Here is a 15,763-nt window from a genome sequence, read left to right as displayed (position 1 = left end):
ATGATCTATGTTTTAGTTACTTAATTGTTAAAATTCCATTAAGATTGTTAATGCTTGTTCTGTTTAAAAAAAATTGCCTTATTCCTGTTTTAATATTAATTAATCATCTTATTTCTGTTTGTTAATTAAGAGTTTACTCTGTTACCTGTATCTCTGCTCCCATTCGTTGGATCGCGTCTGAATATGCAAACAAAAAGAACACTGGAATTCTGGGAACTACTCAAGAACAAAGGACTCTTAAAGCAGCGAGCCGAAGTAGAATCCAGGAGTGAAATCGCACCTTTAAACTGGTCCAAAAATAAAACTGTCTGCCGAGGCAGCTTTCTTTGGTCGCCATGACCTGAGGGGGAGTTCCCCGTCGCTGGATGCCTCCTGACTAACGAATGACTTTTCGTGAAGGGGAAGCCTGCGAAGGGTGGGGGGGAGTCCCAGCTTCGTTGTGAAGCGAAGCTGTATGTACCTCCTCCTCTGCGTGGCCAAGGGAGTAAGCAGGCTCTCCCCCAGAGCCAAGCTTTCTAATAAAGGCATAACAAAGGAGCAATTCTCCTGGCCCTTGATTTTTTTCTCCATAACACTGAGGAGAGACATTGCTTATTTTCATTGCTTTATTTTTACCTGAAAATACTTCAGGTAAAAAAATCAGATAAGTGTTTTCCAGCAGAAGTACTTCATGTCTGAAAAAGAAGTGGCTACTTTCACAGCAAGGTAAAAGCTGGAAATAATTGTTCTAATACTTGAAAAGTTTGACCATCTGAGCAAAAATCATCAATCAAATATGCACTAATAGATGAGCAAAGGCAAGAAGATAGTCTGCTTCTGAGGTTAAGACAAGGGTGACCATCATTCTGTAGGATAAGGGGAGGGAAGTTATGTGGTAGAAAAGCCTTGGGCCCACAGAGCCCATACTTTTATTAAAGTAAAAAGCAATATATTTTAGTGCTCAGGATTCATGAGTTTATTTCCTTCTTGAGGATCACGCCCAGAATCTCAGAGGATAAATAGTTTCTCACAGAAAATTGTGACTTTCATATGTTTCTGTTAGCTTTGGCTTTGACTATTTAATTCTGTGTACACCCCTCATCCATAAGAAAGTGCACCAGGAGAAGCAGAGTAAGTCCTGGGAAACACAAGAATAAAGGGGCCAGGAACTCTGATTACAACAGGAACTGCCATTTGTGGCAGGTCACTGGAGATTTGCAACCAGGTCCAGTACCTCTTGCATATGCAAATGATGGTTAATGTGAAATTCGCTTCTGATTACACAAGTGATCTCCAGGGAAGACTGCTGCATGTTGAGGCTCTTGGAAAGCTTTCATGGAAAAACAGTCTTGCAGGTCAAGTCTTCTTTCAGTGAAGGAAGTTCTTGGTGAAAGAGTAATTCTTTTTCTGCAAAGGGTTTGCACTAGGATTTGTGTTCAGTGAGGAGGGAATTCTGTGGTAAGCTGTTTTGTTATATCCATGTGGCTCTTTCAAAACCACAGCTTGTTTCTGCAAGGGAGATCCTCATCAGGAAGCAGATTGATCACAATCATTGCTTTTGAGCATCACTCTCAGAGCAAGTGCTTGGGTGCCACATGTATATGTTGCTGTTTAGAAACTGCCATTTTTTTATGTTGATTGTGATGCCAGAAAACAAACAGCATAGAAATTTTCAGGGACAGGTTAAATAGAGAAGTAATAATTATAGAATTTGGTGGTGAAAAAATCAATAGAGGAATGGATGTTTCCAGTCACTTTAGTCGTGTAGGATTTCTTTTGGTTTTATTGTATGTGCTGTTAATTTATTGTTCCTTCTATGTACCCTTCTTTGTTCCCCCCAATGGTCCTTCCCTGTTTTTCTCCCCTCCAACCGTTATATGTCAATCCCCTACTCCCCCTCCTCTGATGTCTCCCTGTCATCTCCGAGCCTTCCCCTGGAGCTAGAAAATTCTTCCAAGGGTGTCGAGTGATAGGTCAGATCCAGAGGGGGTCCCTCCCCATCATTTATGTTTGGTTTATGAAAATATCATTCACCAGTGTGACCCTTCCCTGGTGATCCCTGATTTGCTCACCTCCTGCCTTTTCTCCTTGTTCCACCCTCAAATAAAAGGTGCTGGCAAGCAGCCTGGGGGGCTCTGCCTGGGCTGTTACCTGCAGGTGCAGAGGTCCCACGCTGGGGCTCCAATAAAATCTCGTGACCCACTCAGCAGAGTCCGCCTTTCTATCTCCACCTTTGTTGCTTTGCACCACCTGTGCCTACCGCCAAGGTCACCTGGGAGCCAAGACCCCACAGGATTGGATTAACTGGTGCTGCCAGCTAGCCAAACATTTTCACGCCACGGTGTCTGAGCTAGCCCGGGCGAGCGTGAAGAAGACCATGCTTTAGGCACTGCGACAGCATTCCTGGCACCCAATGTGGGGCCCCCTGACACTGGCAGACTCCACCAAGAGGACTTTTGGACTTAGACCCATTGGCAAGTCCCTGGTCATCACGCTACCCCAGTCATAGCAGCTCCAAATTTTCAGGGTGCACTCCCGGGGACAAGGAGGGTAGCATCTTCTGCACCTGAAGAGGTCCTCCTCAGGTGGAGATTCACTGTATCTGAGATTTTCACCATCACTGGAGGACTGGTGAGTCACTTCTGCTCCTTTTAGGGGGCAGGCACTCAAAGGAAAAAAAGGAATTGAACTGAAGCCTCAGGCTTCGTCCTGGTGTGCTCACTACACTGACGCACCAAGGCTGCGCAGCCCTGGGGAGGTGGGTGTTTGCCCCTTCTGTGGATCAGATTTCCTCTGGCGCATTTTAGGGGTTTTTCATTGTTCTATCCTCCTTTACGCAGCACAGTTTGTGCAGCTGGTAGACCCCGGCATTTGGCACCATTTCAGTTCTGCAGCGCCCCGGGGGCAAGCGGCGCAGGATCCCTTCCCTGATTTTAAAGTGCATTTGGCATGTTTGTTTAATTTCAAGTTTTTCATCTTCTCGGTGTTTGCGGTGAGGGTCATGAATTTCCATCAGAGCCGAAATGGGTGCTAGGTTCTCCACAGCCCAGAAAGAAGGTTTTTATAGTTTAGTTGAAGTTCTTAATGTTGCCCAAGTTAAGTTTTCAAAGGGCAAGTTAAAAAGGTTTGTCCACTGGCTTTTTCTCCATTTTCTGCATGCATCTTCTGAAACAGTGCGCAGTGCTCAATTTTGGAACACGGCAGAGAAGAAAATTTTACAGTTGGCTAATTCAGGAGACAAAACATTAGCTAAAATGACACATTGGATTTTGCAGATTAAATCTGCCATTGTAATGGAAAAGGGAATAGGGAATAGAGAAATCGCCGAGTTGCGGGCGACCAGTTTCCCCTTACCCTGTTCCCAAACCCCCTTTCCCAGAAAAGGGCATTCTAAAGGGAGCAGCAGAGAGACAGTCTGCCAGCTCAGGCTCCCTGCAGGTGTCCAAAACCCCCCGCTTGAGCAGTCTCAGCTGGACTGCTTGGGATTTCTCAGATAGCCCCGGCCAGGCTGTCCGGGAACTTTCCCCTTCCCCATTTTTCCCGGTTCAAAAACCCAAAGTTCATTTTAGTTCTACAGAGCACGAGTCACAAGATGGTGCCCCTCTCCCCAGGACACAACACGGCGGCGACCGCATGGCACAGGCGTCTTCATGTTCCTCCCTTTATTCTCCCCACAATCCCTTCTGTCCCCCCACTCCTCCCACTCCCTCCAACCCCTTTCTGTCCCTGACCCTGCCCCTCTCCCATGATGTCACCTGCTTTCCTCCGCCTTCTCCTCAAACCCCTCCTACCCACCCTGCCCACCAACTTGCCCCTTGGGTGATGTCATCCAGCTCCCAAACCATCCTCCCACCTGGAAGGTGGCTGTCCTGGAGTTCCAGTTCTCAGGCCCCCCTTCCAGTTCCCACGGTGGGAACCCGGAAGATGAGGAGCCGGAGCCAGAACAACCAGAACAGCTGCAGCCTCCCTCAATCCCATCCCTTGCCCCCATTGCTTTTAAATGTTTTAAATGTTTCGCCAATGAGAATGATTTATGCTGTGTTGCAATTTTAAGTCTTCCCCTAGACCCTCCACCCTCTCTTTGAGAAATGCTGCAGGTCTACCAGATAAAGGTTCCATTCATGGGCCCCCCAACCAGACAATGAGCATGTCCTCCTAACACCATGAGGGCTGCTGCTACAGAAACCAGTGGACAGTCTGCTACGCTGGCAAGCTGAATGCCTGTACAGAAGAAAAAATTCTTCAGTCAGAGCCATGTCATCTCTGCGGAGAGACAGAACAGTGGGTCTCGCAGTGCCCGCTCAAAAAGAATTTTAAATGTTTAAATACAAAAAAGGAGGGCAAGAGAAATCTAATGGGGGAAAACCAATGTTTTCAAAAAACTAGTTGGGGAGCGCGGGTCCACCCTGCATCAAGACACAAACTGGGTGGACCAGACAGGGAGGTAAAGGAGAGGGAAAGACAGTGTAAACCACAGCACAACGCCACCTCGTCCCACTAAAGTGAGTGAGACAGAATCTCTACCAGACTTGACACCTGCCAATGACCATGACCCTGCCAAACCCATTTTAACAAGTGATTCATCTTATAAACCCTATAGGTTGCGGCTCACTGAGTTTTGGCTCCTAAATGATGATGATTGGCACTTTGTTGCTGTGGACCCCAGTGAACCTGGAACTTGGCCTCAGATTGAAGGTAATTTCATCATCGTGGGGGACTGTAAGTACACTCTGCATGAGGTGGAAGTCCTAGTGGGAACCCTTACGACCGATCCCGGAGACTTCGTCCTCTGGTTGCACTGCTCCCACCCACCGACTTTCCTGCCTTAGGGACAGATTGTGGCACAGGCCATTCCCATCTGGGATCCCCCTCCTGAGAAGGTCCCATTGGCCTGTCCTGTCCAGAAAATCATGGAACGTAAACCTAAGGTAGACTGTGAATTCAGTGTGGGTGGAGCGTCCCTGAACATCACAGGTCTCTTAGACACAGCGGCAGATGTGACCATAGTGCCCACATGGTATTGGCCATCACACTGGGCTTTGCAAAACATGGCTGGACACGTGTAAGGTGTAGGGGGCATTTAATTAACAAAACAATCGAAGAGTGTGGTGCAAATTAGGGGGCCGAAAGGGCAATTGGCCAGTCTCTGCCCTTTCATTTTAGACTACAAGGAACCTTTGCTTGGGAGAGATCTCATGGCCCAGTGGGGGGTCACAATTGACATCCCAGACCCCTCACAGAATTTCTGGGTGGCAGCCACTGAGAAGCGCCCTACTCAAAAGCTGAACTGGAAAATGGACACACCAAGAGGCCCTGAGGAAACGCTACCATTGGTGGGTACTTCCACAAGGAATAAAGAACAGGCCTGTGATCTGCCAATGGTATGTCGCTTCCTTGCTGTCCCCGGTCTGCACAGCCACAGAAAAGGCCATCATCCACCATTACATGGATGATGTCCTTGTGTATGCCCACAACAATGATGTGCTGACCTGTGGCTGTGCAAGAATTGTTTTATCAAATTCTTAAGTAATTTTGTAAGTTTTATAAGAAGTTTTATGTTATGGTTCATCCAACTGTGCCCCCATTTTCTGTAACAGTTCCTCCCCTATGAGTTTGCTGTATAGCAAGTTGTTTTATGTTAATCATCCCACCCCCCGACCTGTCCTTGTCAATCCCCCCTCCCCCCGGCTCTGGGGCGTCCTGTCTGTCACTTTGAGACCCCTCCCTGTCCTCGGGGAAGTCCCAGGAGAGGCGTCGAGTGATAGGCTGGTGCCTGGGAAATCCCCTTTTCCCCTCTTGTGAGTGGTCCGATGTTTAAAAGTGGACACCCCGTTATCCCCCCGAATTCCCTGATTTGCTGACCTGTTGTTGCCACCCCTTAATCCTCCCCCATTTATAAGTTCGGGGAGGGAAATTCAAAGGGGCTCTCTCTGGGCAGTTTGAAGAGTGGCGGAGCTCCTGCCACTCTGACTTTAATAAACCATCATTAAACCTGCCTAGTAGAGAGTTGACTTTTTGTCCGCCACTGCAGTCATGACGCAATCAAGGCCAGCCGCCGGTGGGGAGCCGAGACCCACAGGAAGAGGTTGCTTGCGCTTGCAACCCCGACCGAAATGCTTTGGCCGCTGTGCAGATCTGAGCTAGCCAGTGGTCAGTGCCTGCCAGGCGTGGAAGGACATAGCCACACTGACCCATGCGCTTGACCTGACAATTAATGCATTGATTGTTGCAGGGTTCGAGCTGCAGGAGAGCAAAGTTCAAAGGATGCCATCTTGGCGGTACCTGGGACTCAAAATCAGCAAGCAGACCATTGTGCCACAGAAACTGGCCATCAAGACAAAAATCAGGACCCTTGCAGATGTCCATCAACTGTGTGGGGCGTTGAATTGGTAAGACCCTGGCTACGTCTGACCACCGAAGACCTGGCCCCCCTCTTTGAATTATTGAAAGGGGGAGAGGAGCTGAGTTCTCCTAGGGTCCTCACTCCAGAGGCCGAGAAAGCCCTAGATAAGGTACAAAACATCATGTACACGTGCCAGGCAAACTGATAATGAGCCAGACCTGCCTTTCAAATTTATCATAATGGGGAGATTGCTACACCTCCATGGGGTCATCTTTCAATGGGAACAAACAGCTAAAAAGGACCGTAGCAGGGGAGATCCTCTCTTAGTCATAGAGTGGGTTTTCCTCAGCCACCAGTGGTCCAAAAGAATGACAAGGCCACAAGAATTGGTGGCTGAACTGATTCAGAAAGCAAGAATCCAAATCAGGGAAATGGCCAGATGCGACTTTGAATGCATTCACATTCTGATTGGACTTAAATTGGGCCAAAAGCGATGTTAGAACACCTGCTTCAAGAAAATTAAGCTTTGCAGTTTACCCTGGACTCCTTCACTGGTCAAATTTCAATTCATAGATCTGCCCACAAAATTTTCCATTCAGATGTCCAATTTACATTGGTGTTAAATAGTGTTTGGAGCAAAATACCTTTGGAGGCTCTGACAATTTTTACAGACATGTCTGGAAGGTCACCCATGGTGTCTGAGCTAGCCCAAGCGAGCGTGAGGAAGACCACACATTAGGCACTGTGACAGGTATCCCTGCCCATGGCAGGGGGGTTGGACCTAGATGATCTTTAAGGTCCCTTTGAACCCAAACCAGACTGTTTTTCTGTAATAATTTAGAACTTTTACAAATCAAGCTTCTCTATTTGCTACATTCTCATGTGAGCTTTTCAGCCCACCATGTATCTGTTTCACAGGTTGTGACCCCTTGGAAATTTGAATGTCTCCATTGACTTCTTATAGTTTAATGTACTTAAATAGCTGTTTTTATGAGAGTAGTTTCAGCCTGGAAATATCTCAGCTAACCATGTCTCCAGCAGGAGTAAGAACAAAACTGGTGCGTCTTTTAAAAGAAAAACCACACCAAAGAGGTTCCAAAATCATATAGTAAATAACTTTATTTCATCTCAGCTCTATTCATATTAGTGCTGTCAACAGTCACAGATCAGCATACAATACAGTTATGTAGTAACTATTTACAACTTACAGGAACACACCTTTTCTCCAGAAAATTTAAGTACAAAAGCTAGGAGCAAACAAACGAGGTACTGCAATTTGGACTTATTATGGGCATATAGAAGTGACCTTCTAGCTAACAATAAAGACCAAATCAGGAGAGAATAGTCAACAAGAGTGCCTAGTTCGTCAGAAATATCATTTGAATTGCTATCTATCCAAAATGTATTGCACAATTCAATTAAAAAAAATAATTTATTCCAACTTTAAAAAATCACCTAGTAAAACCTGTGTAGAAATACAGTAGCAGGCTATTCTTTCCCAGGGTAAAGTCTTTTTTCTCCTTAAAAAAAAATAACCTCTAACACAAAATAGAAGACAGTATTCAATAGAAGAGAAATAACCAAATAACCCCTGATTAGTGTTTCTGCCAAGGCAGTTTTCATTATATTCATAGTCCAAAGGTGGTGCTGAGTTTTGGTTCTTGCTGTTCTGTTTGTGACCTTGAATAATAGCTTTTCTTCTTGTCCCTTCTCAGAGGGCAACAGAGATATAAACATATTTCTAAGCAGCAATGTCATGAGACATTCTCATCACAAAATCTTCAAGATGGTCGTAGCCACAACTAGAAGAATAGAAAGTTAAAAGAAATTATCAAATGTTACATTATTAAGAACAACTTAGAACCTCTTAATATTAAAATAATTGCACTGTTTATTAATACAATTAGGAGACAGAAGAATTTCAAATAAGTCAAACTGCCAAATTAATTGAGCAAGCAATTCCATTCCAGTACCTGCAAAACAGTTGAGAAGTGATGAAAACAAAATAAGGTGTAGCAAAACAGTCAGCAGTCTCACTGGAAACAGACTACCACATCACTGCATATTAATCCAAAGAAAAATAAAGTTGGACTCTCTTGCATAAGGCTTATCAACAAAATGGAAATGATGATGCAATATATTGGACCTAGCAAATAGCCTCCACTACAGGAAAATATCAATTGCCTTCACAAAAAAGTCAGCATCCCCCTAACTTCTAAGTTATATACATGCAAGAATAAGTGACAAAAATACTTGAGATGAAGTAGGCAACTACAATTGAATAATGAAGTCTGAACAGTTTGCATATGCATTAGCTGATGTTATGAAAGTGTAACCAATAATTTCTGACATTAAGGTCAATATCAACAAGCCTTTTTGTGGTATGTTTCAAAGGCAGCTCAGAACACCTGAAATATTTTGTACCAGCATGACAAGAATATGTTTCAAACATACCTTCTGCAACCTAATCTGTGATAGTATTGTAAATACTTTTGTTCCATCAGTATCAACAATTCAATTATTTTCAACAAGGTCTAGAGAAAACCGCTGCGGATTTTGTCAGAACTGATGAAGGCAGTTAGCAAACAGTCCAAACTCTACTGTATTTAAAGTGCAATAAAGTGCATTCACTATTGTATTCAAAGATGGAAAAGAACACACTGTTAGAGAAACAATTTTTTTCCTTTGGAAGAGGTATTATTTTGTGTTGAAGGCTGTGTTTCCATGACTTTAGGAGAGGAAGATAACCTGTCAATTGCACTGAGGTCACAGGCAATGGCAATAGCCTAAGTTAATTAATTTTGCTCTGGCAGTGATGCAGGCCAACAACTGCATTTCGGCCAGGACGTAGCAACTGCTTCACATGCACTGAATCAACTCTTGGCAACTGTGCAAAGCTTTCCAATTGCAAAGAAGGAAAAAAAAATTAATCAACCATATCCTATAGAATTCATCTGCAGAGTTTATTAAATATCATACACCACTAGTAACTCAAATGATAATCTTTATCAGCCAGTGCGGAAAGGTTTTCCTGTGTACTTCCGTATCCCAGTCCTCTCTCAACCAGCTATTGCTTGTGTGTTGCTTGTTTAACTAGGCTAGTCTGATGCAACCTGCATCTGTAGGCCTACAACAGCTGTTCTGTTCTTGTAATGCTACAATTAGCGCTGCATATTCATAATTGAAGTAGCTTAATAAGACTTGAAGAAAGACACAAACTGAGAGCATAAAGCTCCCCTAATTGTTCTCCATCGTCTCTCTGCTTTAGCTTCTCTTGATATCAAACCAAAGCTGTGATTCAGAAAGGTTCTGATGTTTAGATGCAATCATTCCTAATCCCTCGAAAGAGGATAGTCATCAATCTTTTTAAAAATAATTAATTTTCATATTTACAAGATGCAATAATTCATTTCAAGCACTACAGCATGTCTCCCACAAATCTGACTTATTTGCCTATGCAAAAAAGGAACTCAGAAAATTAATAAATGCAAAACAAAGCCAAGTGCAATAAAATTCAATATTACATATTAATTGATTTAAAATCTGATTTTATTACTACAACTGAGAATTCTGTGGCTCAATCAACATTTGAAGTTATGCTTAGGGTTAGAGTCAATCAAAAAGTTTGGTTTTCAATCAATATTTACCATTTTCAAACTCAGCTTTGTAAAGCAAAACATGATTAAGAGGAGAACAAAAAATATCATATGCATATACAACTAATTTTTTTTTTTTAATGAAGGAAAACAGACAAGAAAAGAACGCAGAAGAATCACTAATTGCATAATACAGATTTCATTTTACATAAAACAACAATGTATTAGACTTCACTCACCCACACGCTAGCTAAGCACGGAGTGGTGGCATATTCAAAAGATACCACTGCGAGGTGAGGCGAACTACAAAGCCAGGAAGAAAAGAGCTTATTGGACTACTTTGTTGATAGCCTTATCTAGTGTTAACAAATAAGAACTCTGTGGACATCTATGGATGAGATTGTTGCAGTTAGATCACAACAACTACATAGTAAAAGCCAGATTATCAAAGATTACATTGATCTAGCATATATTTATTGACCAGGAACAGCTACAAGTTTTCAGAAACTTGTTAAATATATGCCCATTAAGAGGGTATAAAATTACTCCCAGATACTTAGTACCACACACTTACTCTAGTAGTACAGTAAGTTAATAATTTACACATTAAAATTACTTACAGATGTTTAAGCAGTAAACTAGAAGCTTTTTGTTAAAATGCACATTTATGTTTAGTTCAGAGCTTCATTGCTTCTGAGAGCTAAACATTGGATATTTTCATATACTAGGATCAGTCCAATATTAAGTATGGAGAAACACTAGTGCCATGTCAGCCAATAAATAAAAAACAACAAAAAAACCCAAGCATATTTCTTGACAGAAAAATTTATAAAGACATCTCCAACTTTTTAGTTCTCAACAGAACTATCGAAGACTCATCTGCAGAATGATTTGTGCTTCAGCAAACAAACATAGTAACATTGAAAGTGAAGGAAAAAAATACTTCTTCCTTCATAATATGCCTTAATCTTTGAGTTTCCGTTACATTTCCAACTCAATCTCTTTTTTGGATTTGGAAAGAAGAAAATTCATAGGCTAGATATGAGCCAAGAAGGGACTGCTATCTGAAACCTGAGAGCTATTTCAACAATGATATCCTTAACAAATCAGAGCACCTGTATCCTGCAAAAAACCCTCACTGTGTGTTTTAACCAAAATTTAATACCAAGGATGAAAATTTATTGGATGAATTCAAGTTAAATTTTTATTTTGTATCAGAAGTTGTGAATGTCTGCTGTAGGAAGAACAGGTTTAAATATAAAAAAGCTGAAGTGGCTGCAAAACAAGACCCATCTCTCTGTTTTCAAAATTTAAATATTACTCTGGCTCACCAAAACAAAACAACAGAATAGTCTCAGCTTCCTATTTAATGTCAGAGAGAAAAAAATCATGCTTGGGACACATGATACTTACTGGAGCTGCAGTATAATCAATATTTTTATCTTCTAAAATTATTTAAAATATTTAAGATTGCAAGACTCACAAACAAACTAAGTGTACAGGAAAATGTTGGAAGTATTTAGCACTTTCCTCAGATGTGATACTACAAGATGAAAACACAGACTTTTAAATTTTTTTTTTCAGTGAATCAACAGGACTTTAATGTATCTACTTCAAGTGAAATGTGAAATTATTCATATTTTTATTTATTCTGTATTTGCAGGCACTAAATAAATACATATGCAAGGTCAGTGAGAGAAACAGAATGCAATTCTTCCTCTCACTTTAATTCCTAAATATTTCACTAAGGTGACCCACAAAGAGAGGGATCACACTGTTGATTCCAGATACAATGTAGAGGAGACTATTACTGCCGTTTTTTAATTTTAATCAAAAGTAGCTCCAATACATAAAACAGTAACAGTAATACAAAGAAATGCTTATGCTCAAATAATCTTATCTCCTTTTGCATCTGCTTTTCAAACCAAATTTCACCTTTCTAGTAAATAGCTCAACTGGTCAATACTAAGCAAATGTCAAAAAAACTGGGAAAAAAGACAACACCAAAGTGTTGATGCCTCTTATTTTTGACCTGTCCTGACCTAGAGTGAACGAAAGTATTTTCATGCTTATTCAGTACAAAAATAAGGTAGGGTCACACAAAAAAAACCCCAAAACTAATCAAAACCCCAGGCTTGTTAGGATACCCACTTAGGATAAAACTGTACACGTCTCACTTCAAACACACATATCTCAGATGATTGAGGTGATCAATTTTCTATCCTACAAGTAAAATGCCTGTTGTTTTTGCCAGAAATTTTATCTCAGCACTGAAAAAATGTTTCTTGATATATTTTTCATAAAAACTGGTATGACTCCACAAAAACTTCTGAACTCAAGAAGCATGAATTTTATATATTATATGTATTTATATTTATATTTAATATGTCAGATTACCTTTTTAATTTAGAAAATTCATCCACAGACTAGTAGTGATGCTTGAACTTGCTTTGGTCCTATTGTACCCATTGCTATCAGAAATATGTCTTAACTGAAGAAAAATACTAGTAAAGAAAACATGCTTGCTTTTTTTCTCCCTCTTGCTATAAACTTAAACCTAGAGCTGGAATTTGATATTCCACTGAAGAAGAGGGAAAGAGGGAGAAAAGGAATACACTTGAATGTGGAGACAGGGAAAAGAAGACATGAAAAAGTTTTAATTCCTCATTCTTGAAACCTAATCCTCTTGCATAAACTTTACTTACGTAACTTACCATTGGTCGAGCATCTTCTCGTTCTAGTATCTTCTGAGTCTGATCTGCTGGGAACTTCAGCACTGTTGTTATAACCTTGGCCATTGTCTAAAGAGATGCACTTTATCCATAAATAATTCCACACCACAAAAATACTTTGTAATATTTTAAAATTAATTTAATAATATTGGATACTATTTTATTAATGTCAATGGAAAACAATGAAATCAGTAAGATATAACTATTTGATTCACACTGTATATGTATGATGTGAATTATATGAAAACAATGTTTGCACATGGTCACAAACTTCAGCTACTATACTGTGATGTAAGTTCTATGGTATCTATGCTCAAAGATATAGTCCATTAATAAGGCAGCATACTAGATGAAGTGCGTGCCTAGAAAAAGCAATCTGTCAATCTTATTGCAGATATCCTGCCAAACAAGAGGCAAATAATAAAGCTGGACTGGAGGGCAAGAGAGTAAAACCTCCTTACAAAGACACATTACACACTTTGGCCAAGTAGTTTACAAAGAATGTCATAAGTTGCATATTACAAGTCATGACACAAATTCCTGACTCTTAGATCTGTATCAACCTCCACATTTCTCTTATGTCTCCAATACTGTAGACCAACTGGTGCATTCATTAAAGTCTTGATTGCATTCCAGTATATCATTTACTAGGATGCATAACTGGCAATACATCATAGATAATTTGCAGAGATTCTTTTGAACTCTGTTCAATAAAGAGGAAGCATGTCCAGAGACACTACCAATTCTGCTACTGAAAAACCTTTGAGAGAAGGCATACATATTTGCGCTAAAAAAGGGATCATGCACAGAGAAGGGCCACCAGAATGATCTCAAAAGACAAAATTAGATTAAAAAAACTGCCTTTTCTTGTCCAGGAAGATAAAAGTTGAGAGAAAGGAATATCTGAGAAGATAAATTACAATGTAGATCTTTTAACTCACAGTCCTTTAAGTACTGTGTTGGGAGCGGTGGTGGAAAGTACAGTAATACTTTACAAGCACACTTAAAACTGTTTTTAAAAATTTTATCATTCACATCATCACTGGTCATGGTTTTCCAGTCCATGTAGCAGGATGAAACCACTTCTCAAGACACATCCATAAAATTATCATTATATTATATAATCCTCATGAGAGCAGACACTAAGCTGCTAAGTGTCCTCCAGTAACGCATCTAATGACTGAAAGAAAACCAGCAGATGAAATCAAGATGCCTACTGTCAAGCTTTTTGCTGCTTTTAAGAGTGAATTAATAACATCTAAGGTGTACAGATTCTGGAATACTATGAAACACCTTTAAGCAACAGCTGAAGAGGTATTTCACCATCTTCAGCTGGTAACACAGCTATTAACAAACTGTTACTTAATCCAACTATTACTTACCATGTCTTGACATGTTTGTATCAAGATTACATCAAAAGATCACTTTTGCTAATATTGTGCATACCAGCTTTCATTTTACATTGTTTGAATGACAACAGGAGTTTTGCTGATAAAACCATATCTATCCATAAAGCTGTCCTAGGGTAACTTTATGATGCTTGTATCCCCAATCGTCTGTTCTGTTTGTGCTGTATATTGAGTCCTGTGCCTTTAAGACTGGTTCTAAGAGCAAGGAGAAGCGCAGAGTTTGTTTTGAGAAAACTGCTTGACTCCTACACATTCTTCTGCGGACAGCGTGTTCGGCGGAGGCTTGGAGAGACTGCAGGACAGAGATTTTTTTTTTTTTTTTCAGCTAGCTAGGGCAGAGAAGTTCCCTGGACTGTTTTTTTTTTCCTTTTTCTTGGAACTGTTTAAACCTGCTCTGGACTGAAAACCCAGGGGAGCACTGGGGGCTGCACCTGCGGCCCACCGGGGCCTGGACCTCGGCATTTTCCAGCAGCGCCGGAGAGACTGGGACTGAGGAGAGTCCGAGAGAGAGCTGAGCTATACCCACGGCAAGGACTTTCTCGATTTGCCATCTCACTTCAGAAGGAGAGGTTTTATTGTTTCATATTATTCATTCTTTATACTTGTATGCACTTCATTTGTTCAGTAAAATAGTTTTTTCCACTTTTCTCCAAAGAGGTTTTTTTTTTACCGGACTGGTTGGAGGGGGGGGGGCATTTGGGCTTGCGTCCTTAGAGGAATCCTCTACAGGGGTTTCCTCCCAAATTTGTCCCAAACCAGGACAAAAGCTTTTTGTCTTGATAGATACAGTGGTGAGTGATGTGAAAACCCCCTCCACCTACCACTTATCTTGGCAGGCTGCTGAAGTTTTGAAGTTATGGAACATGTCTCTTTGGAAGAAAAATGTGAAAGCCTATTGAATCCTGTGTCAGAAATAAACAGCATATAACAAATCACAAACACATGGTACTTCACATTTATACAGCACGGGTGTTAAACTTTAATCTGAATCACCTGTCAGAATATACAAATTTCTATACCTTTGTCTCACGACCCATCATATATTCAAAGAGCACTTTCCTCAAGTATTCAAACTCAGTGGGTTCCTCAAATAGGGAAACATCAGTATGGTGAAGGTTTCCATCTGTGTAAACAAAAAAAAGAGAATATTTATACTGAGAGTCACTCATCCGAATCCAAGTTTCACTAATGGCATGAAACCAAAGAAGAACAAATGCTGTATTCTGCACCTGGGATGGAGTAACTGCAGCCCTTCAGAAAGGCATTTGCGGGGGCTGGTTGGCAGGAGGTGCAGTCATCAGTGTATGTACCCTTGGTGGCCAAGAGAGCAAAACCTCCTCCTGGAGTGCATCAAACACAGCATCATCAGTTGGTCAAAAGAGGTGATTATCCCGCCCTATTCAGCACTGGTGCAGCCTCACCTTGAGTACTGTGTGCAGTTTAGGGCCCCGCCATTTCAAAAGGATGTGAAGGTACCCAGAGGGTACCTCTGCCACTGGATAAGGTGCTGGGAGGCATGTCCTCTGAAAAGCAGCTGAGAAGTCTGGATTTATCTAATTTGGAGAGATGGAAGCTAAGGGGTGACCTCCATGCTCTGTACAGCTTCCTGATGAGATGCTGATAGGTAGGTGCTGCTCTGTTCTCCCTGGTACGCAGTGCCAGGACACATGGAAAATGGTTGAAACCTTCATCTATCATGGGAAG

At 41.4% G+C, this 15,763-nt stretch overlaps 2 protein-coding genes across 2 annotated transcripts in view; both read right to left on the bottom strand.

The window, feature by feature from the left end:
• Positions 1-276, bottom strand: part of ITGA9 (integrin subunit alpha 9) — a 287,285-nt gene extending 287,009 nt beyond the window's left edge. Inside the window, exon 1 of the mRNA XM_040055828.2 lies at positions 146-276. The gene's annotated coding sequence lies outside the window, so the exon portion shown is untranslated. The remainder of the gene's footprint in view (positions 1-145) is intronic.
• A 7,162-nt stretch (positions 277-7,438) lies between these two features.
• The window catches only part of LOC120760051 (golgin subfamily A member 4), a 104,302-nt gene continuing 95,977 nt past the window's right edge, over positions 7,439-15,763 (bottom strand). The window contains 4 exon segments of the mRNA XM_058422820.1: positions 7,439-8,124; positions 10,158-10,221; positions 12,633-12,719; positions 15,079-15,182. Of these exon segments, the coding sequence (XP_058278803.1) occupies positions 10,192-10,221; positions 12,633-12,719; positions 15,079-15,182 (221 nt within the window). The 3' untranslated portion in view covers positions 7,439-8,124; positions 10,158-10,191.

The sequence above is a fragment of the Hirundo rustica genome, chromosome 1, assembly GCF_015227805.2.
Source record: "Hirundo rustica isolate bHirRus1 chromosome 1, bHirRus1.pri.v3, whole genome shotgun sequence".
NCBI classification, from domain to species: Eukaryota; Metazoa; Chordata; class Aves; order Passeriformes; family Hirundinidae; genus Hirundo; species Hirundo rustica.
This window is presented reverse-complemented; position numbering and strand designations above follow the sequence as displayed.